General features: G+C 48.5%; 2 protein-coding genes across 2 annotated transcripts in view; one reads left to right on the plus strand and one right to left on the minus strand.

Annotated features, from left to right (window-relative positions):
• The first annotated feature begins 922 nt into the window (after positions 1-922).
• Bark (C-type lectin domain-containing protein bark beetle) lies at positions 923-16,992 on the plus strand. The gene is made up of 25 exons (XM_078181518.1): positions 923-2,668; positions 5,640-5,809; positions 5,893-6,086; positions 6,161-6,335; positions 6,416-6,585; positions 6,665-7,153; positions 7,236-7,621; positions 7,697-8,349; positions 8,426-8,882; positions 8,970-9,788; positions 9,873-10,118; positions 10,185-11,125; positions 11,189-11,646; positions 11,709-11,905; positions 11,985-12,383; positions 12,461-12,738; positions 12,804-13,057; positions 13,138-13,349; positions 13,430-13,554; positions 13,620-13,850; positions 13,920-14,045; positions 14,128-14,386; positions 14,466-14,667; positions 14,736-14,983; positions 15,050-16,992. Exons 1-25 carry the CDS (start codon positions 2,294-2,296, stop codon positions 15,842-15,844), a joined length of 8,859 nt encoding a protein of 2,952 aa, XP_078037644.1. The 5' UTR covers positions 923-2,293; the 3' UTR covers positions 15,845-16,992.
• Positions 16,993-17,039: 47 nt separating this feature from the next.
• LOC144470426 (RNA-binding protein fusilli-like) overlaps positions 17,040-22,294 on the minus strand; it is a 29,935-nt gene continuing 24,680 nt past the window's right edge. The window contains exons 11-12 of the mRNA XM_078181525.1: positions 20,792-20,994; positions 17,040-20,612 (exon numbers count right to left, since the gene is read on the minus strand). Coding sequence (XP_078037651.1) covers positions 20,433-20,612; positions 20,792-20,994 — 383 coding nt within the window. The 3' untranslated portion in view covers positions 17,040-20,432. The remainder of the gene's footprint in view (positions 20,613-20,791; positions 20,995-22,294) is intronic.

A 22,294-nucleotide genomic window follows, 5' to 3' on the forward strand; every position in this document is an offset into this window, starting at 1 on the left:
AAGTGCGACAAAAGTATCAGGAGGACATGATGTGCGAGGTGTTTTTCAGGAGGTAATATCTGTCTTGTCGTTGAGTTGTACTACTTGGAATATTTTAAAAATTTTGCCTAGTCTGACGTTGGCTTGTACTAGTTGCGAGAATATTGTAGCAAATTTTCGAGAAACTTTAGTAGTATAAATCAATCACAAGCCAGACAAAGCAATTTGAAATACTTGTCTGCATTTTTTCGTGACACAAGTAGTTTAAATCAATGTAATGTCAGATGGGCTGAGGAAAGGGGTGAGTAGGTATTAAGATAAACGGTGTACTTATATATATAAATAAAAAAACATTAATTTCCTGTTTTATAATACTTTTATTTTATTTTCACACAGTACAGCCCTTATTCTAATTTATAAATAATTTACAATAACGGTTTGTTACATCGAGATCATTTCTTTGCACTTCTTTTCCTGCGTTTAAAGGAAATCTGAAAGTATCTATTTTGTGATAAAAATTCTATATACTTCGTGTGCGTTTTTTCTAAGGCTTAAGCTTATGCTTCAGTCGTGCAAACTATCGCTCGTTAAAGCAACGGTCGGTAAAGTGCACTGCCAACCTAACCGTTTCCTCACAGATGGTGTCACAGGTACTTTGTTTAAAAACCTCAGAGCTGACAATTAAATGATCCAAGTTCTCTCGATCTCTCATATAAAAAACATAACCTGACAAAAATTACATCACTTTTACAAACTGCCATTCCTCTTACATATCAACCACCGAATTGGTCGCGTTAAATATACAAAATACATCCGTTTAGCGTCCAGCAATCGTATCAGATACACAGCCCCCTCATCGATTCTTCGATCGATCACGACATTCTAAAAACGACAGTTCATAGAAAATAATATCGCCGTAGCGTCGACGCACTACGTACACTATCGAAACGAATCGTATACGATCGGAAACGATAAGCCGCCTCGAATTCTACCGCTCCTACTCTCCGAGCGAGTTAGAGAAAAAGAGAGAGGGAGGGAGAGAGAGAGAGAGAGAGAGGAGAGGCAGGTATTCCAGGTCGTACTCACCTGTTTCACAACCTGCGTGACGTATAGCGTGCCCTGTCACGTGACGCGCCTTACCTTCGAGCGTTAGCTGGCAGCGTACAATATACAGCAGCGCAGAGTGTAGAGTAACAATAGCAGTGGCCTGTGGTAGCCACGGTAGTGTGGACGACGCGAGACAAGGCGAAGCAAGGCAAAAGACGATAGGGACGCTAGCCGAGTCAGTGAAACCGCGCCCAACGTGACGCCAGGTGGCTCATTGTGTTCCATCGTATTCACCGCAGCGAGCAACGTCCGTTTTCCGTCCGTTCAACGAGAATTCCGCGGCAGATCTCGGTGACCGTTGGTCATTGCTGTACGAACGATCCGGCGACCATAGTGAACGTTCTCCGATCCTTTGCGCAACGTCCACCGTAAACCGCGAGAGACAGCATCATAGATCGTCGAAGGAACAGCAAGATCCACTGGCGGAACGGGTCCTATACCGAGCGGAGCGTGAAAATGAACGGTGTGTTCGCAATCGCGGTTGCAAGAGGGTCTCCCGACGGAAGAGCAGCAGCAGCAGCAGCAGCAACAGCAACGTTAGCGACGCAGCCGAGTCGCTACAGTCGAGCTGGGATCTCTCGCGCGTGAAACAGCTACGCCAAGAGAGGAAAGGTTAACGTTCGAATTTCAAATAGAGTCTGCAGAACCGCGTCTGCGTACCAATCGTGCGACGCTCCTGGGAAATATCGCGAACGCATCGACACCGTGATCGATGGATCCTCGGTCGACGCTTCGACGGGCTTCGTAACGAGTCGGACGAGTCGTCGAGCGATCGAGCGATCGAGCAACGTGGACAGCACTCTCTCGAATAAACAGAAAGAAGTTATTTTTCTCGTCTCTGTTGTGCCGCGGCGATTCGACCGTTTCGTCGCAGTCAACTGGTCGAGGAAAACTCGTTGGACGCGTCGATGGCAGCGAATGTCGCAGCCGCGACGGGAAGACGTTCAGTGAAAGTGTACGCTCGATCGGTGGTCGCATCGTCGCGTGACGCATCCGAGCAGCCAGCAAGCGAATCGGGATCGCGCGGTCCGATCTCGGGGTTCGCGCTGAAATCGCGTTATCTTTCGCGAACGAAGCCGACCGTAGATTCGATCCAGTAACTAAATGTTGCAGCAAGTGTCACGGGAGTGCGGGAACCTCGCTGGGTGCGCTGGCAGTTCGTTGCTCCTTCGAGGATCGCCGATCCGCGATCCTTGCGCCGCTCTCGATGGCTAAGCGATTCCGGAGGATCGAGCTGCCGTGCGCGGTGGATGCGACGAAAATGATAGGTGCGTGGCTGTTGTTGACCGTCTTCGGTGTCGCCGTCGGACAATCGGGCGAAGGGTTCGATCGGTCTTCCATTTATTATACCGAGCCGACTTTCGTCGACGCCAGCGACGACAATGCGATCGGGGGACTGACAGAGCTAAGAGGCGGCCGCATCGTCAGAGGGCAGCGACTGCTGGAGAGATCCAAGAGCCCTTACCTGGTTCGAGAAGATCTGTTCGTCGAACGGGACGGCGAGCTGGTGATCGAACCCGGGGTCGAGGTCAGATTCGGCCCTATGATTGGAATCACCGTTCGCGGCGTCCTCACCGCGAATGTAAGTAACCGGCGCGAAGTAACGCTGAACGGAATTCGTGACTCGTGCAAAACGAATTACTCATCGGTTCGTGGAACCTACGATTTTCCTGGTGGTAGGAACGATGAAATACGACGAGCGTTGTCGGGGTGAATTCCGCGCGGATCGGGAGCGATAGTTTGGACGAATTTTTAGATACGTTCTCGTCCGGACATTTTTATGCAATTTAACTTAAACGAAAGCTGGAAGTGTCTATTCTAAGATTGGGTATATTATGTTGCGACAGAATTACGATATCTTTTTTGAAAATTGAAAATAATCTGACCTTTAACATCATGGGGTTTACAAGATTTCTCACGCGTGTTCTCGTAGAGCAATTTCTATGCAACTTGGCTCAAATGAAAGCTGAAAGCGTATACTTTAAGAGACAGTCTATGCCGAAGTTGTATATAACGTGTCTTTTACGTCGATGATCACTTTCGACGTTCGACCCGCGTTTCCGAACGATATTAGTAGGTAGATGTACACCCGGAAGTTCGAAGGTGAGCCACGAATTGTATCTTGTGTATCACCGGGGAACAATAGAGAACCGTCGCTGAAAAGAAAGCTGCAATAAAACCCGAGTTGGCGCACAGCGGGGCGGCAATTGGAGCAAAGAGAGCGGGTCTATCGTGGACAGAGTACGAAATATGTACAGATTTCGTTTCCCCAAGAGACGTTTTCGAGCGGGCACAGTCGCTACGATTAACTCGCGGGAAGAGGAGCGGGTTTCGGATACGAGCGGCGGTGTATGCCAACGTTGAATGAACGTGACTCATCCGGACGACGTACGATTGTGCACGTGTTACTACTACGGAGGCATGCCAGAAGCCGAGGAACGACGCCAGCAATATAGCTTTGCGGAATGTTTCGCCACTGCTCTTCCGACTCGACGGAATATTTCGTCGCGACTTACCGCAGAGACAAAGGCCTGGCTTTTTTACGTCCTACCTAATCGTCGTGTCACGATTTCACAATAGTTTCCCAGCGCGACTATGAACCCGCTACGGTATCGCAGCGATGTAAAAGTTTCCTAGGAATCGATATCACCATGGCACCGATAAGCGATAAGACGGCATCTAGCCCGCGCTGACTCGACGCACCTGACTATCCCAAACAAGACAACGCCGCGAGCGAGCGAGCGTTCTACTCTGCGCGACGAGTAACTGCGAGAGGCCAGATTTATCGGAAACGATCCGAGCGACTCGGACGATAATCAAATTTCTCCGGAGCGTGTTCAATTCCCGTGGAAATCTCATCCGGCCGGACCGTCCGCACGGCCCGCGGTAACACAATATTGGCGTTAAAGCCGCATTTCCGGTGGAACCGTAATCACCGCGGCTCTCGAATACCCTTCGGCTCGTTCCGTCTGCCGTTGCGCGCTACTTATCGTTGCTCCCTCGTTCGGACCCGTTCGAAACAGCCGCTTCGAAACCACGGCTGGTCATCTTCCATGGCGTAGGCCGCGGGGCTGGCTCGAGTCGATGCTAAAAAAGGTTGCACGATTTGCAAGCACCGCGAGCGCGGCCAATTAACGCGGTACCGTTGCTCGTTCCGCGATGCCGCGACGCCGCGAATGAAAGTAAACACGCGGTGGGAACGAGCCATGTATCGGCATCGGATCGCCGCGGCGCGCGGTTCTCCTTCCTCCCGCGCTCGACAACGACGCGACCGACGAGACTCCGTGACCGAGGGGGAGAACAACGTTAAACTGTTGGAACGGGATGCGACCCTGCCGGACGAAAAGATACAAAAGGGACTCGCGAAGCGCGTGTTCGAAAGGTGCGTCGAATCACCGGAAATTCCAGGAACACGCAACCCGTTCACCGATGATTGTTGCTTTATCGTGGCCTGCCTGCGCCCTCCGCTGATGTCCGTCTACACGCACCGATGACCACTGCGCGACGCGTGTCATTAATATCCCGATGGTTAACCACCCATGTATGCCACGAATTCATATGTAAAAGCTATTTTCAGGGAACTGTCGTCGGAATGCGCTGGAATCGCGAACTCTCGTGCTACCTGTACGGATCGAATGTAGATTTTCCAAGGGTCGTGTCTCATACGAGGTCGCTGCTTCCATGGACCATGTTACGAAGAAAGAGAGAGAGAGAGAGAGAGAGGGGGGGGAGGGGGAGGGAAGAATAGTAATCGCAGCGGACCGCGAGGGAATTTTCTAATCAGCGAGAGCCCTCTCTTCTTGTCAGGAGCCGGCTAATGACTCGATTAAGAACGGGATGCGAACAACATGCACAGCGTTAAAGCCGTGAACGAGTGAATCAGCTCACGGCGCACCGCCTCCGCTCGCTGAGCTCGGGTCACGGATCAAACGGCGGTTCTTGGCCTGTAACTGTTAACCTTCGACCCCGCTAATCCGCTTACTCTCGGGACGAGACAAGACCTCCTTCCTCGCGGGGAGAAAATTGGAATGATCGTATCATCGTTGGTCGGCTCGCGACTAATTCCGTTTGATGGCCACGGTAGGCCAGGGATGTTCAACTCGCGGCCCTCGGGAGCATCGGGCCATGTCGCAACGGTCCCGGCCCCTTGGAGATGCGCTCCACTTCGCAGAAACCGCGCCGGTGTGCTGCGAACGCTTCGGGGAGTCGGGGGCTAGACCAGCTAGGCCGCTGCCCTCCTCTTGCACGATCATTTACGCGTTCGGCAACGCTGTTAAACTTTTCGACGATCATTCCCCATCGAATGTACAGTGTCCAAACATTTCTGATGTCGCTATAGATATATTAGACGAACGCTACATTGCGCAGAAATGAATTTCAAAGAAGCGAGCAACGTGCGTTGAAAATACATGCTTGGAGCTTTAAAATGGGCCAAGGTAGACTCGTCGATGACAATTCTTGAAAATATAATACAGCGACGATCTCTTTTTACATTCGAGATGATTACATCTGACATAACGTAGGGGTGAAACGTGTCTCGCGTGCGATTTCAGGGACAGCAGCAATCGCCGATCTTGCTGACAGCAGCGGAGGCGAACAATCGGATTCATCCCGTCGAGTCGCCGTCGACGATTCGACTCAGCGATGGCCCTACTCCGTTCGAAGGCCGACTGGAGCTGTTTCATCGGGACGAGTGGCGAGCAGTCTGCACGAATTCGCGAAAGTAATAACGATTCTTCCGCTAGAAGTCCTCTCGACTGCCCTAGCCACCGATTAACTCTATGTACACACTTTTGTCACGCGCAGCTGGACGCGAGCCGATCTAGAGACGGCGTGCAGGCAGCTGGGTTTCCAAGGAGGACGATGGTGGTCCTGGATGGACAGACAATGGCCTGCGAAACCGCGGCTGCTTTACGAGCAGCCCGGTTGCAGGGGCACCGAGAACTCTCTGACGGACTGCGAGAGGTGGTCGGACAGACAACTCGGCGGAGGGGTTTGCGGTATTAAAATTGTTATTCGCGAGCCTTGGTTAAACCTAATCCCGGAAGATCCTAGAGTGTTCGCGTAATTTCAGATTACCACCCTGATCTCGGTATCGCGTGCGCGCCTCGCCACGACGGTGCTACCAAGGCGATCAAACACTGGCGAGGAATTCGCTTCGAGGAGGCGCTCTACGATAATCCTCTGACCCTGGAGAACACTCTCTACGTGCGCAAGTCAAAGTCGTTGCTGCGGAACGTGGTAATCGAGTGAGCATCGATCGAGTAATCGTGTAATCGAGCAACAAAACTCTGCGACATTGTCCGCTAATGTTGTAATTCGTTAAAAGGCAGGCGGGAACAGGCCGGGAGTATAATGTTACCGCCGCGATCGATGTGGTGGGTGTCCCGCCGCAGATGGAGTCGATTTCGGTGCTTCACGCAGCCTTTACCGGCATTAATGTCACCACGCCGAACGCCCCCGTCCTCATAAACAATTGTACCATTCAAAACAATAGAGGTAAACTCCTCGGCTGCCTCACACTATAATTGAGATGGTCCGTCTGTTTTAGAAACGAATGCATCTCGTCCTTTTCTAGGATACGGGATTTACGTGAACAGCTCGTCGGGAATGGCGCATATCCGAGACTGCTCCGTGTTGGAGAACGGCGCCGACGGGATCAAGTACGTTCACTACGACGAGAGGCTCGACGAGAAACTAGATCGTACCGAAGTCTTCGATCTGTGCACGTTCCCAACGACAGCCAGCCAAACGTTCCCCGTTTTAATATCCATGGAGCAGAGCAAATACGCGCCCAACAAAAAACTTTGTCCGCAGCACATATTCACGCGACCGGGACACATACTAACGATGCACTTTCTGCAAATGAAGACCGAGAAGAACAACAGCGCGACCATAGAGGTTTACGACGGTAACAGCGACGCGGAGAAACTGCTGGCCAGAGTGAGAGTAAAGAATGGCACCTTGCCGCAGAGCGTGTCGACCACTCGGCATAATTTGTACGTCAAGTTCATCGCCCAGCCGCGCACCAACTCGCTCATCTTTGTGAGACTGATGTCGGGTCACAGTATGTTTCTCAACGATCTAGTTGCTTTTACTTATTCCGTTGCTGCTGCTTTCTGAGAGGGAGATCGATTTGTTGTTTTCAGAGAAAACGTACGATCTGGATGTGACTGGTAGCGTGGTAGCCAGCAACAATGGCAGAGGAATCGTGGTGGAGAGACTACGATCGGCTCTACATATCCACGAGACTTCTGTGTCCAGCAACAAGCACGTGGCCGGTGTGCACGTGTTGGGCGGTGCCGCGGATGTTAATATCACGGGTAGCCGTATATCCTTCAACGTTGGAGACGGCGTCAACATCACTCACACGGGGGGCAATCATAACGTTTCTCGAACCAGCATTTCCTCCAATCGTGGCTACGGTTTCGCGTTGTGGTTAAACGATAGCTCGACCACCGAGTACATCAACTTCAATCAGACCACCGTGGTGGAGTACTCGCAGATATTTAGGAACAAGGATATCGGTATTCTCGTGAGTATCCACCGCGCGGTAATCCTTTCGTTCGTCCAAGCTGACATTGCGCAATGTAACTTTATCGCCGTGTAGGTTGGCAACGCGACCGGCGATTCCTACGTGAACGTGACGGGCAATTGGTTCAACAACAGCGCCGAGGTGGCTCTGCAAGTGGAATCCAGTTGGAGACAGAACGAGGGACTTCTGCGACTTCAAATCGGTCACAATTCCTTCGTGCAGAACGCAAAGTTCGGTATCAAACTGAGTCCTGCCTTGAACTTGCACGGGACCATCGAGTACAATCACTTCAGAGAGCAGGCTAGCGGCTGTATACTGATCAAGAATCCTCTGTACGAGGAGTTTAATGTCTTGCCCGCCGACATCACCGTGAGGCACAACGAATTTTATTGGAATCGCGGCGCCTTTGTGGTCAGCATCGGTCTCTCGCCGTACAGCGACGCGCAAAAACTATTGTTCACGAGGAACTTCTTGCGCGACAATCGTGTCCGCGAGCTCTACGATAATGGTAACGCTGCGAGGTCGCGATTGATACCGCGGTCTCGGGTAGCAGCTGTTGCGGTTGTCTCGTCCAGCAACGTCCAAGTGTTCAGGAATATTCTGCACAATCCGGAATCTAGGTACGAGATTGGCTCTCACCTGGAAGACCAATCCAAGATCATCAATTGCACGTACAATTGGCTAGGATTCCCGGAAGAGTATAAAATATTCGACAGGCTGTTTCACAGGTCAGTTTTCGTTACACTTACAGGTGTTCGTTTCCATTCGGTCTCCGATATCCAACAGAGTTTCGTCTTATTGCAGGAAAGACAGGTACAACCTCGCCAAGATCGAGTATCTGCCGTACTTGTTGCACAGCAGCAATCCAGGCGCCAACTTTATCATCTCGAACCCGACGTTTGTTCCTCGCTTCGTCACGCCTGGAACAAATTTAGTTGGCGGTGAAGTGGACGGCCAGGAGTTGTTGAGTTCGGGGGAGTACATTGTCGAGCGCGACATCAACATACGGCCCGGTGGAAAATTGGTCCTTCAACCGGGCGTTACCTTGCGGTTCCCTCCGGCTGTAGGAATGATGGTAGCTGGCAGACTGGATGCCCGTGGGAAACGGCCGAGCGATATTTTGTTCACATTGAAGGAGGAGATCGTCGTAGAGGCCGACAACAACGACACGCTAACCGACGGAAGCCCTGTCGAGAAGAACGAGATGGAACCACCCGTGCGACTGCTGGGAGGGAAGACCAGTCTGGAAGGGAGATTACAGGTACATATTATTATATCATCGAAGATTGAGAGGCGCTAGTTCTAAGCTATTGGTGGTGTGTTGATCGCGTACCGTCTGCTTGACAAGGTGAAAGTTGGTGACAAATGGGGAACGGTCTGTAACTATGCCTGGACGATCCGTGACGCAGCACTCGTGTGCCATCAGCTCGGTCTTACTCTGGACCCAGACAATTGGCTCTTGGAACGTTCTCAGATCCCCAACGCGGGGATCAACGAGGACATCGTGCTCAGCAACGTCAGGTGCACCGAAGACGACAACGATATCTCAAAGTGTCGCGCGGAGACTCGGCCAAACTTTGAGAACTCTTGCAGCCATGAAAACGACGTTGGCGTCAAGTGCTCGGAGGCTGCTTGGGCAGGTTTGAGATTGGGTCCCTTGGCTCAGAGAAGCGACCTACAGTTCGTGACCATCGAGAAAGCAGGCTTGCTCGATTACGCGACCAACTCTTTCAAGCCAGCTCTGCAGATTGACTTTGCGAAGCACTCATTGGACAATGTCAGAGTGATCGGGAATCTGCAGGACGGCTTGGGAGTACTCTATTCCGACATTTATTCCGCGGACGCTATCAACACCGTGAGAAACAGCGAGTTCTCTCAGAACGGCGGCAGTGGTATCAGCTTCAAACAGCTGGGGATGAAGGTAGTCAACTCCAGAATGGAGCACAACATGATCGCTGGAATAAGACACAATCCGGCGCTCTCCGCTGTCCAACAAAGAGAATTCGCTGGGTGGTTCTTGCGCGTGCCGGACACGGTCGACTCCTCGTACAATCCGATCACGATACCTGATCAAATGGGAGACATAGAACTAAGCACGGAAGAAACCAAGTACATGATCACGGCTAAGGTCGTCGGGGAACCCGTCAGACAACGCATCAACATCAAAGTAAGCGCGCGCGCGAGAAACGATATTTCGTTGTTTCTTTTTCCTTCCGAGGCTGTCCTAATCCGAATTCTATGATGTTCACAGTGCAGGCCAGGCTACGTGATCGGTATCCAGCTTCTGAATCCGATCGAGAACAGGAGCACCGAACAAATCGTCATACACGATTCCCAGTATGACGATCCGAACAGAGACGTTTGGCATGTGCGAAGAGACTTGGCCGTGTTCCCTGTTACGTCTAGTTCGTTCACCGTCATTCTGAAGTACGATAGCGGAACTAACGCGCTGGGTGGAGCCGTGATGGTTCTCACAGCTCTTCGGGCACCAGTGCAGGTATTTGTTCAAGCACCAAGCGCAGCGTTTCGTCGCGGTAACTAAGTCGTCGTCTTTTATTCGCAGGACATAAAGAGTAGAATCGTGAGAGGGCCGATTCCCACACTTCTAGTCACCAACTCTAAGATCAAGAACAATAAGAGAGGCATCCTCGCGTCGTTCTACAATAGATACTTGGACGAGATCGGCGACCACTTCCTGCGGAAGGCCAACGAATCGATAAACCTGGTCGGATGCGAGATCTCCCATAATCAAGAGGAAGCTATCTACGTTCACACTCCGTATTGGAACATCTATCAGAGCAATCTCTCGGAGATCGCCATCCATATCAACGAGAGCCTGATCACCGACAATGGGAAGGGCATATATCAGTTCAATCGGGACGCGAGATACTCGAACAATCTTTTCCATTGGATCATGCAGGACAGCACCGTCGAAAGGAACCGAAGGGGCGGATTCGAGGTGCTGTTGCCGGACGTCTGGCAGTATAACGAGAACTTTACGCACAGCCTGTATTTCGGCAACAACACCTGGAGAAACAACGACCAGTTCTGCTTCGTGGTGGACGGACATTACGCCACGTTGAACATGTCCCACAATCGATTTCAAGAGAACAGGTGCAAAACCGGGCTGATCTCTGTGCGCGGGATGGAGAAGAAGATGCAGATCGACAATAATCGGATCGAGAGCAACGCCGGGGTGTACATGGTGGAGTTCAAGGCAGTCAGCCAGTCCGAGATCTTGGGAGACGTGGACGCTCGGTTCTATTACAACGAGATCAAACGGAACAGCTACGATTTGGCTGGAATGGGGCCTCGTCGCACGGACGATAGTCCAAGTTACGTGGTTGGGTTCCACGGGATCCAGAAGGTACAGATTAATAGGAACCTGTTCGGTCAGAACTCCCTGGACTACGAGCTACTGGCTGGCATCAGAACGGCCAAGATCAACAACGAAGTCGACGTTACTGAAAATTGGTGGGGAACTTCCGATGATATCGACATAAGGTAAGGAAATCCAACGCTGAGATTAGGAAGGAGAAGTTCAACAACTATGCTGATCATTTTTAGAAAAAGGATATTCGACTTCGACGACTGGAATGACCACGCGGTGGCAAAATATAGACCCTTCCTGACCAGCGACGCCTTCGAGTCCTCCGTCTCTGCTTCCTGGCAGGTTGCCAGGGAAGTTAACCTGGACAACTTGGGCGGTCGCATAGAGGAGAACTTATCTATACACGCGAGAGACAGACCGTACGTGGTAAGGTCGGATATCACAGTGATGCCGGAAGCTACTCTACACATTTATCCAGACGTGGTGATGGAATTTGCGCCCAACGTCGGGATCTTAGTCTTGGGCACCTTGAAGGCTGTAGGTGTGCCCGGTCACGAGATTATAATGAAACCGATGGAGCGGAACGTGACGGACTCCCCGAGGCCGACCACGATGTCCGGAAACGTTGTCTCCATGTCGGAGGAGACTATACGCCTGTGCAAAGATGGACGGTGTTCATCCTTGTACAACGAAGGTAATTAGAACTCGCTTTCGATTGGTAGAACAGTTTACTATTGACTCGAATGATTCTCGTAGGGTTCCTGGAGTTCTTCAACAAGACAACCTTGCAGTGGATACCTCTGTGCGACGCCAGGTTCACCGAGAGGAACGCGCAAGTGGTCTGCCGCCAATTAGGCCACGACACGCTCAACGTTTACGTGTCCTACGATCGCAGATATGAGCTGCATCCTGGATCTCTGATTCGCGTTTGGTCCTGGCCAGAACCGCTTCAGGTAGAACATCGTTAACAAACGATGAAACCGACCATCCGTATTCGGTCCTTCTGGAAGATGACGTCTCTTGTTTTCACAGTGCACCGGCAAAGAGGAGAAACTAGAAGACTGCCAAATCAGATTGAACGGTCAACTGTACGGTCACCGACACGAATGTCCCTGGGACAGCCAATTCGTGTTCATAAGCTGCGGGAAACGAAATCTGGACGATGCCCACGACTACTGGGGTGGCATCCGCATTGCCAACAGCGAATTCGAACATCATTTGTACGAGCACCGAATCCACGATGTTGTCACGCACGAAACGATCAGACGCGTCGAATCTATATTGAGACACGTCAACATCACAGGTGCTGGGATCTTGCATTACGAGAAATCGGCTGCTCTACAAACGATCATGAAGTCGCCGACGATAACGCATATCAACGTCACTCGCAGCGCTTATCACGGCATCAACGTGATATCACCGACTCACACCGTTAGCATTTCAGATCTTACTTTCATTCGACCGATCCGCGATGCGTCTATTTCTTAAACGATCCGTTTCTCTTCCAGGTGGAATTGCTGTTCAATTCCGTGGAGAATGTGCTCGGCAATGGTGTGAACCTGCTCTCTATAACGGGGGAGGGACGCGAGGCCGACGAGAGCTCGTTTACGCCTATCAAGGACTTGAACATACCCTATCATTTGTTCAGCATGATCGACATATGCGACACCACCAAGGAGATCACGTTGGAAGAACGGGTGCTGGTCTATTACAAATATGACAATCATCCTGTGAATTGCGTCAAGATCTTCCGCAGCGCTTACCGAGTGAAACCTTTTGGATTTAGGTTCGTTTCGCTACGAAATCGAACGATGTCAACTTACAGACTCTAGAGTTCCGTCGCTTTCACAGGCTTCTACAGTTCAATCTTTTCAACTCCACCGGGAAACCGGGACGCGTCGATAGAATTACTCTGTACGACGGAGATATCTATAACGTCACTGCCAAGAAAATAGGCCAGCTGGAAGCGAATAGCCCGGACGAGAAAAAGCTGTTCAAGACGCAGGGAACCAGCCTCAGCATAAGACTGTTCGCCAATGGTGCAAGTAGCGTACACGGTTTCATCGCGGAAGTAGTTACCCTGCCCATCTCTGCCATCGGATTTAGTGAGTCGCACGGGAATCAGCTATCAGCAATCCGTTAATCACGTTTATGTTATATTATCAATATCCCTTTCTCTACTCAGATCGCGACGTACAGCACAATATATCTTACTCCGTGATATCAAACTGTCGCGAAGGCGCGATCAAATATGCCAGCGCGGGCGAAGTGAACGCGATAATGACTCTAGAGAGGAATCAATTCGCGAACAACTGCGAGAAACTCTACGGCAACTTTTCCACCTGCAAGTCTGCCCTCTGGCTGGACGTCCAGAACACTCAGTCCTTGTTCTTCAGAGTCAGTAATCGAATATCAAAAACATACCGAACTGTTGTTCAACTGTGTTTGATCATGATTCTAATCGGTTACCTTTCCAGAATAATTTAGTCCGACGAAATCAAGGTGGCCTTTCTATTCGAGCCGATTCGAGAGGCTCGGCGACTTCTCTGAAGGGATGGATACACAATAATCTGTTCGCGGAAAACTTCAACAAACCTGCACTGTATGTAGTAACGAGCAACTCGGTTGTCGAACGAGTATTAAATGCTTGTTATTAAATACTTTTAGATACGTGGAAGGTCGTCAAAGTAGCCCGTACCAAGAGGTCACCATATTCAGAAACTACTTCACAAAGAACAACGCCCCGTACGACAACAATATCGTGTTGAAGCAGGTGGTCAGCAATATGACGCTTAATTATTTGCACGGCAATCTCGGCGCGCATCTTCTAGAAATCTCCGGGTTCGAACGAGTCAGACTGCCCATTTACCAGAGCACGTCTCACAATGGATTCTACAAGTGAGCGTCTCTCAATCAACGTTTCGCGTAAAGTGTTTGGAATTGCTTATCAAACGATCAATGTTTCAGAAATTATGCGGTTGATCGAAATGGACGTAGCACCATAGTGGCCGGCACTCCCGGCCAGCAGTACGTCGACAACGTGTTCTTTAACCCAGACAACGACTACGAGATGCTCACTACGAATCGATCGCAGTTTGTATCATTTTTCACGTATCCTGTATACCGTTCGAACAATTCGATAGACCAACTAAACGCGTCACGTTCGACTGTACAGGCAATTGGAGATGTGGAGGGCTCACGTGGACGCGAGACACAACTGGTGGGGCTACAACGAGTCTCTGCCGGTGGCCGGAAGGATCAGAGATCAAGGAGACTCCCTCGAGTTACTCAAGGTCGATTACCAGCCTTTCCACATGAGCAACAAATCCGTTCTGAACGGAAAGTGCCCGCCAGCCTGGGACCTTGTGGGCGACACTTGCTACATCTATATCGGTGCACCCATGGACTTCTTTAGCGCCCGCGACTTTTGTAGAGTGAGCCTAATATCATTGCAGCACTATTTGCTGAGCGTTTTCGAATTTTTCTAACGTTGACTTCCTCGGAATCCTCCAGTCGGTGAACGCGTCGATGCCGTTCGTTATGGGCGACTACCTTGAACTATGGCAATTCCTCCGGAAGCAACAGGATCGCTACGATTTCTCAGATCGCGCCTGGGTACAACAATTGGATAGAGTGGACCAGTGCACGACATTCACGTATCAGACGATAGAGATCGATCACTGTGCTCAGCCGAGCCCGTTCATTTGTGAGATCGGTGCGTTGTTCGAGACGAGAACACCTTGTATTTGGAAAACCTCTAAACATTCTTGGTAACCATTGTAGATCCGAAAGTGAACATTGATCCTCTATCCTGGAGGAAGGACATCGTGGCTGTAGCTGTACTGGGAGCTGCCGGCGTAGCTCTAGCATTACTAACGGCAGCTATTGCGCTTTGGGTGTCTAAATCGAAGAGAAGAAACATAGAGAGATTAGAGAGGCGAAACTCTATCAGACAGTCCTTACACTCGCTGAGATCGGTTGGCTCTACGTCTGGATTCACCGAGCTTGCCTATCGTCGCAAACCTATTGCGGTAGTAATAATCCTCAGAGTCTCCAATGTCGAAAAATCAAAATCTACTTACTTAATACCTTTTCAGACCAAACACTCTACGGACACCCTGAACTCCAAGTCCTTGGACTACAAGAGAATGCTCAACGGTGGGAGCATAGACTCGATGGACAAGTCCCAGCTGAACTCCTCGATGGAGGACAACCAGAGCTACGACGTCTACGAAGCCCACAACCCAAGATACTCGCCAAGCACCAGCGACTTCAAGACCACTGCCCCAAAGTACGGAATCCCTCAGAGTGGTAGCAATCCGGTATTCGACCTCACTTACCGCAACGAAGGCTTCCGGAATCATTCGACCTTTACCTCGAGAAGCACGAACGACTGGCCCGTAGAGTCTAACACCGAGACAACCACGGACGAGACCCCTGTCGCGGACGCCACTCATGAGAGTTCGTACATGAACAACGCGTCCACCCTGCCGCTGCATTCGAGTCTGGTGCTGACGGACTCTATCAGCGAATTGAAACGAGACATAGAAGCGTCTGCTGCCTACGGCCCCATGGACTACGAAGTCAGACGCAACTATGACAACGCGCCGCTGACACCCAGCCAATCTTCGGAACCTGTGCCTGAATACGCATCGGACTTCAATCCTCCTATACCTCCTCATCCCTACCATCATTACGACGAGAGCAGGCCCCGAAGCGAGGCGCTGTTAGAGACTAATCTGGACAACGGGGAAGAGAAACCGTTGAGGTCGAAGAGCGAGGCATTGCTCGAGACCAATCTAGATTCGTTCATGGCCAACGAGCCCACGGAACTGACGCAACTGTCAGCCACAGCGAGGAGCAAGAGCCAACCCTTAGAGACGGCTATGTAAATTGCTTCTGTTCTACCTATAAGAGACTTGAGGCGGAGACCCACTGTGCTGACTCGGATCACGCAGGAAGAAGACTTAAACAAACCCACCGAGTTACACACTTAAAAACAGTGGACCGTAAAGAGGACAATCGGTGCAATAATAAATTGCCAAGTCTCTGACGTTATGGTACTTGCTTGCACACGACTTACAGCTAGTAGCTTTCTTGGAAACTACATCTCCATGTTCGACTGGCGTGCAATGCCAATGTGAGATTTTTTAAATGAATATAACCGAGCGTATCTGCAAAGTTGTACCTAATTATGTAGTATAATACCGCAAAAGATATCTCGCGTAGACTAGGCAGACTTAGTTCGAGTAACCTGTACAGCAAGCATTGGTAAATGATTTGTCTCGCGGAGCAATTGAAACCGCATAATTTATAGATTTGATGGTTGGCGTAGTCTTAAGGAAATATACTTATCTTTCAATCGAATCGAACGATTTCAGATATTTGTCACAAATGTGTGGTGTTACACTGCCAAACTAGCGGAGAGTTTGTATGCGTTTTGTGAGCTGTACTCACGTTGTGATAGATGTCTAGATTGTGGGTGATCTCACCGAAAACGCCTTGATTAAATACATTACACGTATTCTAACAGATTAATCCGTTCATAATGTGTAAGCTCACGATGCAATCGACAGTGCCTCTTCAGGCCCGCAATATTTGCGTATTTAGCGAACGCAATTTCATACCATAATTTTTATATCAGTGTTAGGAGATAAATTGTAAGGAAAGTTGAGTACGATTGTGATCAGGGAACGATGGCTCAACGAACGCGTGTGTTCTACTGCGAATTTATTCTTCCAAAGAAGGACTGTTCGATCTGTGACAACATTATATTAATTTAATGTATGAATTGCGAATATCTTTATACATACATATATATATATATATATACATAGAAATATATTTATACGTTTTCACAAATCGAAAAACCAGAGAAATCGTTTTTCGTAAATAAATAAAATTGAAATATTCGTTTTTGAAATGTTACACGTCCGTACTGTAAATTGTACATTGTTCGCGACGAAGCTAATAAACGAATCGTATCAATTCGAAAAACCAAAAGTTTCGTAATTATTTCTTTCGAAATGTGTATGTACATAGATTCAACACAACGAAAGGATTCCGCGAATAAATCATAGTAGACTGTTTTAAAACAATATCGAATATATTAATATTAATATCGTTAATAACATTATTAAATATCCGGGTCAGATTACTATTCATCGTAGCCGTGTTTCGTAGATCGGTAAAACGATCCATCGACAACGGAATTTCATCTATATTCACATAGACGAAACATCAGCGTTCTTTATATATATTTTATTTTTTGTAAATAAAGCTCTCTGTGTGGTCGCGACGTGCCTCACGTACATCTAAAACGGCTATGTCGCCGTTACATAAATTTTTCATCTAAATATGCTGAATCTTATAAAAAATAAGCCTGCGGATATGTATATATTTACTATATACAACTTTGTGCGAAAAAAGTCACGCCGAGATCGCATTGCCAGAGACTTCCGTCAACGACGGCATCGTTTCTATTTGATTAGCGGAACACATTCAAATATCTTTTTCAATATTCAAGTTCATCCCGTCATTTAAGGCAGTTTAAACGATTTCGAGACATCGATCGGCAACAATACGCACCGGTTAGAAAACAATGCGAACCATGCTGTATCCCGCTCGCAAAAATTTCGAATAGAAACGACAACCGATTTACCGTATTGTCCCCTTCGATGTTCAATCGTACACGAGAGGCTTGTTTTCGTTTTTGATTCCCCATTGCACACATTATAACAAAAATAAAATGGTCAGGGAGGTTATTATTGCACCAATTGTGCGAAACAGCACATACGATCGTGTTGCTTGTTCGCTCACAGCTTAAACTTCAACGTACGCTTATCGCAGTTAGGAAAGTAACTTGAACGAACGAACGAAATCATCTACTTACTTTCTTCGTCGACGCAATAAGCACATCGAACAGCAGGTCGAACGTGATCGAACGTCGCGGGGTCACTCGGACGATTTTTGGCGCGTACGTTCAACGATATACAACTTCAGGTACGTTTGAATCGAGAATTCAACGATCGCGCGACATACACAGCGTTGTGATCAACTTCAGCGCGCGCAGCTACGTTGGCGCCACTGCAATTAAACGCGCGTCGTTCAAATTTGAAACGTACGGTGACAATCTTGTTTTCATTGTCGCTTTAAACACTTTGCAACTGCGTATCGAACGTGAACGATTCGAAGCTTACTTCGACAACTAACAGTTAATAATATTCTCGGATATCGCGTGTACACGCCGCTGTACACTCACGTTATCTCCTGTATACGTGTAACATGTTCGCAGGAATTCTAATGTACTTTTTACCAGGAGTAGTTCTTATTCTCTATCGATAGAACAACGCCCTGGCTTTTCAGACGCTACGAATTACAGCTAGAAATTGCACCTTTGTACACGAGCGCCTTTTACAGGAACAGAAACAGCGAGACGAGGACATTGTTCACCTCGACTCGATTTTTTAGCTGGAGTACGTTGGACTCGACGACGCCTGTTCGTACTAGATAATTACAGCTAATGATAACTCGTCTCCACCTCCGTATAGAATATTCGAATTTCCTTATTTTTCAACTACAAGACTAGTCTCCGTTATTTAAATAATTGCTCCTGATCTAATAATGAGAACTGAAGACTAAGAATCAACTACATGCATAGCGTGTGAGTATAGCACTAGGAGAGGCGAGAGCGAAGTAACTGACTGAAGAGAAACACGGCGGGAAACGCTCTAGAAACGATCTGTTTTACAATAAGTACTTACAATGTAATTACGTGATTGAGCGATCAGTTAATCTCTGGCGTTCGCACTCGACCTGACAGTTTACCAACCGTAAACACGTCCTAGCAATTTGCGTAGAGTGCTCAACGATTCTTGGCACTGGCATATCGCGAATTATTGAACACCCTGTATCGTACGGTCGCAACTGTTCAAGAACTTGTATCTTGAAACACGTATCGAGATACATAAACGAAATCAATCATCGCAATTACGAACCAACGACAACATCGGATCCACAGAACGGGCCGAAGCAACGAATCTTTTGTTTCCGGGTTCACAATTTTTGTAAAAACTGTTAAATAAATTAATTGCATTAATTCTTGGAAAAACTTACAGATTTGTCGTTTCGGTCGTCCGATAATTCCGGAGTTAAATCGGATTCGCTAGATGAAGTAACACGATAAACGGAAGACGTTCGTAATGTTTGCTGTTAGACGATTCGCAGCCTAAAACATGGAAGCCGACGAACCGGGAGCTAACGGTCGGATGACAATTTACAGTCGAATCGATAGCCCTACATTTAAAATAAAAAGTCTACGTAGATCAAATAGACGATAATAAAAGTACCGTTCGCATAACGATTCGGTCACAATAGGGTATATATTAGATTTCATATTAAAACTTTTTCAGTTAAATTAAGTAAACTTCTTACAGATAAAATCGCTGTCGCGCGTTTATTCGTATCAACGACGACGACTGTACGATTCGAAAGGAGCGATGGCTCGACACTCGGACCGTTTCAAACTGTAACTTTGTACAAATTAAAAGCTAAGTAGTCGCCACGTATGTAAGATTAAGTAATCGAGTACCGAGTACGAGCCGTGTGTGTCGCGTTAATTTAAAAAATTAATCTATCTCTAACGATATTTAAAACTTACGCCGAGCTCATTTGCTACGTTCTACGCTTCTATGAATTTTATACTCCAATAGGCCGGGAACTTTGCGACGTGAACGCACTGCTCTAAAAGTACGATTAATTTCTACTACTGTCTTGTCTACTGTCATGATACCCTTTTCCTGGTTACACCTTCGGTTTGAAGAACGTAGAATCTAGAATCTAGATCCGTCTATGGTGTACAGTGGACATCGTACTGATTTCAATATTAGTCCAACTACTGGTCTTCGAACGAATCAAATGAGCCGAGTATACGCATTATCGATAAGATCACCGCGACGGCCGATCGACTGCCTGCTCGCGTCTCGAATTGAAATCTCGAGGAACGAGGGCGGAGGGGGACCAGGCGCAATAGAGACCCGGAAACAACGACCATCGTGGCGTGTGGGTGTGGGATGCTAAGAAGAAGAAGAACGTGCTGCTTGCGCGTTCCGTTTTAGAACACCCGAAACAAACGAGAAAGAAACAAAGTCACTGCGCGCTATTGTGCTACGTCGACTTGCATCTGTCTCTAGACTAGAAAGAAACGTGCCACCCGGTGACACGGTGGATTTGCATGCAGGGGGTTGCAGCGTTCTTCGAAGACGAGGAAAGTAAAATCATGTCGCGCTGGATACACCTTTCCAGGCCTCGTCAACGATTCTAGCGTACGCTAATTCGGTAGAAAACGAAGAAGAACAGATAAAGTAGGAGACGCAAGTTAAGTTTTTGTCGTGCGAGGCTAAAGGTTTACACGGTTGATTCGACTTGATTCGATGATCGGGAGAGATGTTCCCGCGTCTTGCTAGCCCGACACCGCGATCATCAGACCATGAATACTTCGACGAACGGACTGCACTCCGCTTGCGGGGGCGCAGGAACAGGTATGCGTTTCTCCAGCTCCATTCGTGGAAGGAACGCCTCGATACGCGTTTCCGGCGTGGGCGTGGTAGCTCCAGGAACTGTCGCCCCTGGCCCCAGCTGAAGACACTCGGCAGGAGTCAACTGAAAGTCGAAAATGCTGCTTTAGAAGAGCGAACGGATTCTCGAGAACTTGGATCGCCACTGGGACGTTTTCGATACCTTCGATGATATTTGCCAAGAAATGCTCTAGCAAGCCGCTTGCAGCGAAATCCGAGCAAACCCATAACGAGAACGGAGGAAAGAAATAACGATACACTTACCAACGCTGCCTGCTGCGGAATGGCCGCGATTCCGCCGACATTAGCCGGATTGTAATAATTAGTGGGGCTGACTGGCGGCGAAGGGTATGGCCAATAAAATATCGGTGTCGGATAGGGGGCTGCAAACTGCGGCGGTCCACGTGGTAGCATCGCAGCTGTAGGCGGAAATATCGCGACCGGTGGCGGTGGCAACATCGTGCCCCCTAAAGGGTATAACAAAGAAGACAATCAACCTTCATGGTCCAGCTGAACCACATCGATTCGATTCTAGAACAAGATTCGTCGAAACCAAACCATCCCGAAGGCTCCTCCTCGACCCGATCTTGTTCGCGTCCCGGGGGAACCTTTGGGACTCGGTCAAGAGTTTACGACCACGACGATAAAAAAAGAAAGACAACCCTTTCAAACTTCGAACCCCTCCTCGAGATGCTTCTAATTAGTAACCACGAGCCTTTCATTTATTGACCGAGTATTCTTGACCGAAGGGCGCGCGAACGGAATTTTCCTCTTTCGTATTAATAGACTCCCAAATTACAAAAATAAGGCCTGATGTAATAATAAACACCCATAGATTCTAATGTATGTACAAAACGTAAGAAAAGTGCCCAAACTATGTAACCACACCACGATCCGTGGTCGATGACATCGTGCAGAGAGAATGGAGTAAGAAAAATTCCGAGATCGTACTTGACCGTTTTCTATTTTCCGACCGTGTTCTGTTTCATTCTCCTACCAGTTTTCTTTCTCGTTAGTGATATACAATGTATAGATCGGACGCCATGATCATTCCTTCGCGAGTTCCCGCAACCTGCACGATTTCACGATTAATACGACGGTTTTCTACGGTCCGTGTGAAACCACCCTCGCAAGACGAAGAAAATGAATTCTGCAGTTTTCTGCGAGTCGCGTGTCGTTCTCTTTTGAAAAACAATGTTCCCATAATTTGACGGTCGATGCGTTTTCGGTTCACTCGGATCGTAGAGCAGCCCGTCGTCCAAAGGAATAATGATTTGGACTTGGCCTACCTGGAAGCACAGAAGTTAGTATTTGTAGATCCCGCTACCAAACAGCAATCGACACTGCACCATTGTAACACGATATATACGTATGTTTTATATATAATATATATAAATATGTAGCACCAACTTGCGATTTCGCCCCCTCTGCCAAATCACCAAAAATTCACTCAGACTTTCCCTCTCTCTCCCCCTCTCTCTCTCTCTCTTTCTCCCTATCTCTTTCATTCTCTCATTTCTCTCTCACCTTTCTCTCACTCTCCACCTCTCTCTTTCTCTTGCTCTCTCTCTCTCTTCCCCCCTCCCTCTCTCAGCAGTAATTAAGAGGAAACAGATGCGTGCGTCTCCAGTGCGACATAAAATGAAACAGATCCGAAAATTAGAAGATTTTTGAAAGATCACAAAGATTCGTTTAGACTCGCACGTAGATTCGCAGCATCGATAAAAATTAAAAGACGCGCTGGGGGAGAGGTACAAGCTAGGGAGA

The sequence above is a fragment of the Augochlora pura genome, chromosome 5 (assembly GCF_028453695.1).
Source record: "Augochlora pura isolate Apur16 chromosome 5, APUR_v2.2.1, whole genome shotgun sequence".
Lineage (NCBI taxonomy): Eukaryota > Metazoa > Arthropoda > Insecta > Hymenoptera > Halictidae > Augochlora > Augochlora pura.

Excerpts from the sequence above, each read along its gene's own strand:
- Bark (XM_078181518.1), top strand. The coding sequence starts at position 2,294 with ATGGCTAAGCGATTCCGGAGGATCGAGCTGCCGTGCGCGGTGGATGCG. Across the intron at positions 6,087-6,160 it reads ACTCGGCGGAGGGGTTTGCG|ATTACCACCCTGATCTCGGT; the intron begins GTATTAAAATTG and ends GCGTAATTTCAG. Across the intron at positions 6,586-6,664 it reads TACCATTCAAAACAATAGAG|GATACGGGATTTACGTGAAC; the intron begins GTAAACTCCTCG and ends GTCCTTTTCTAG.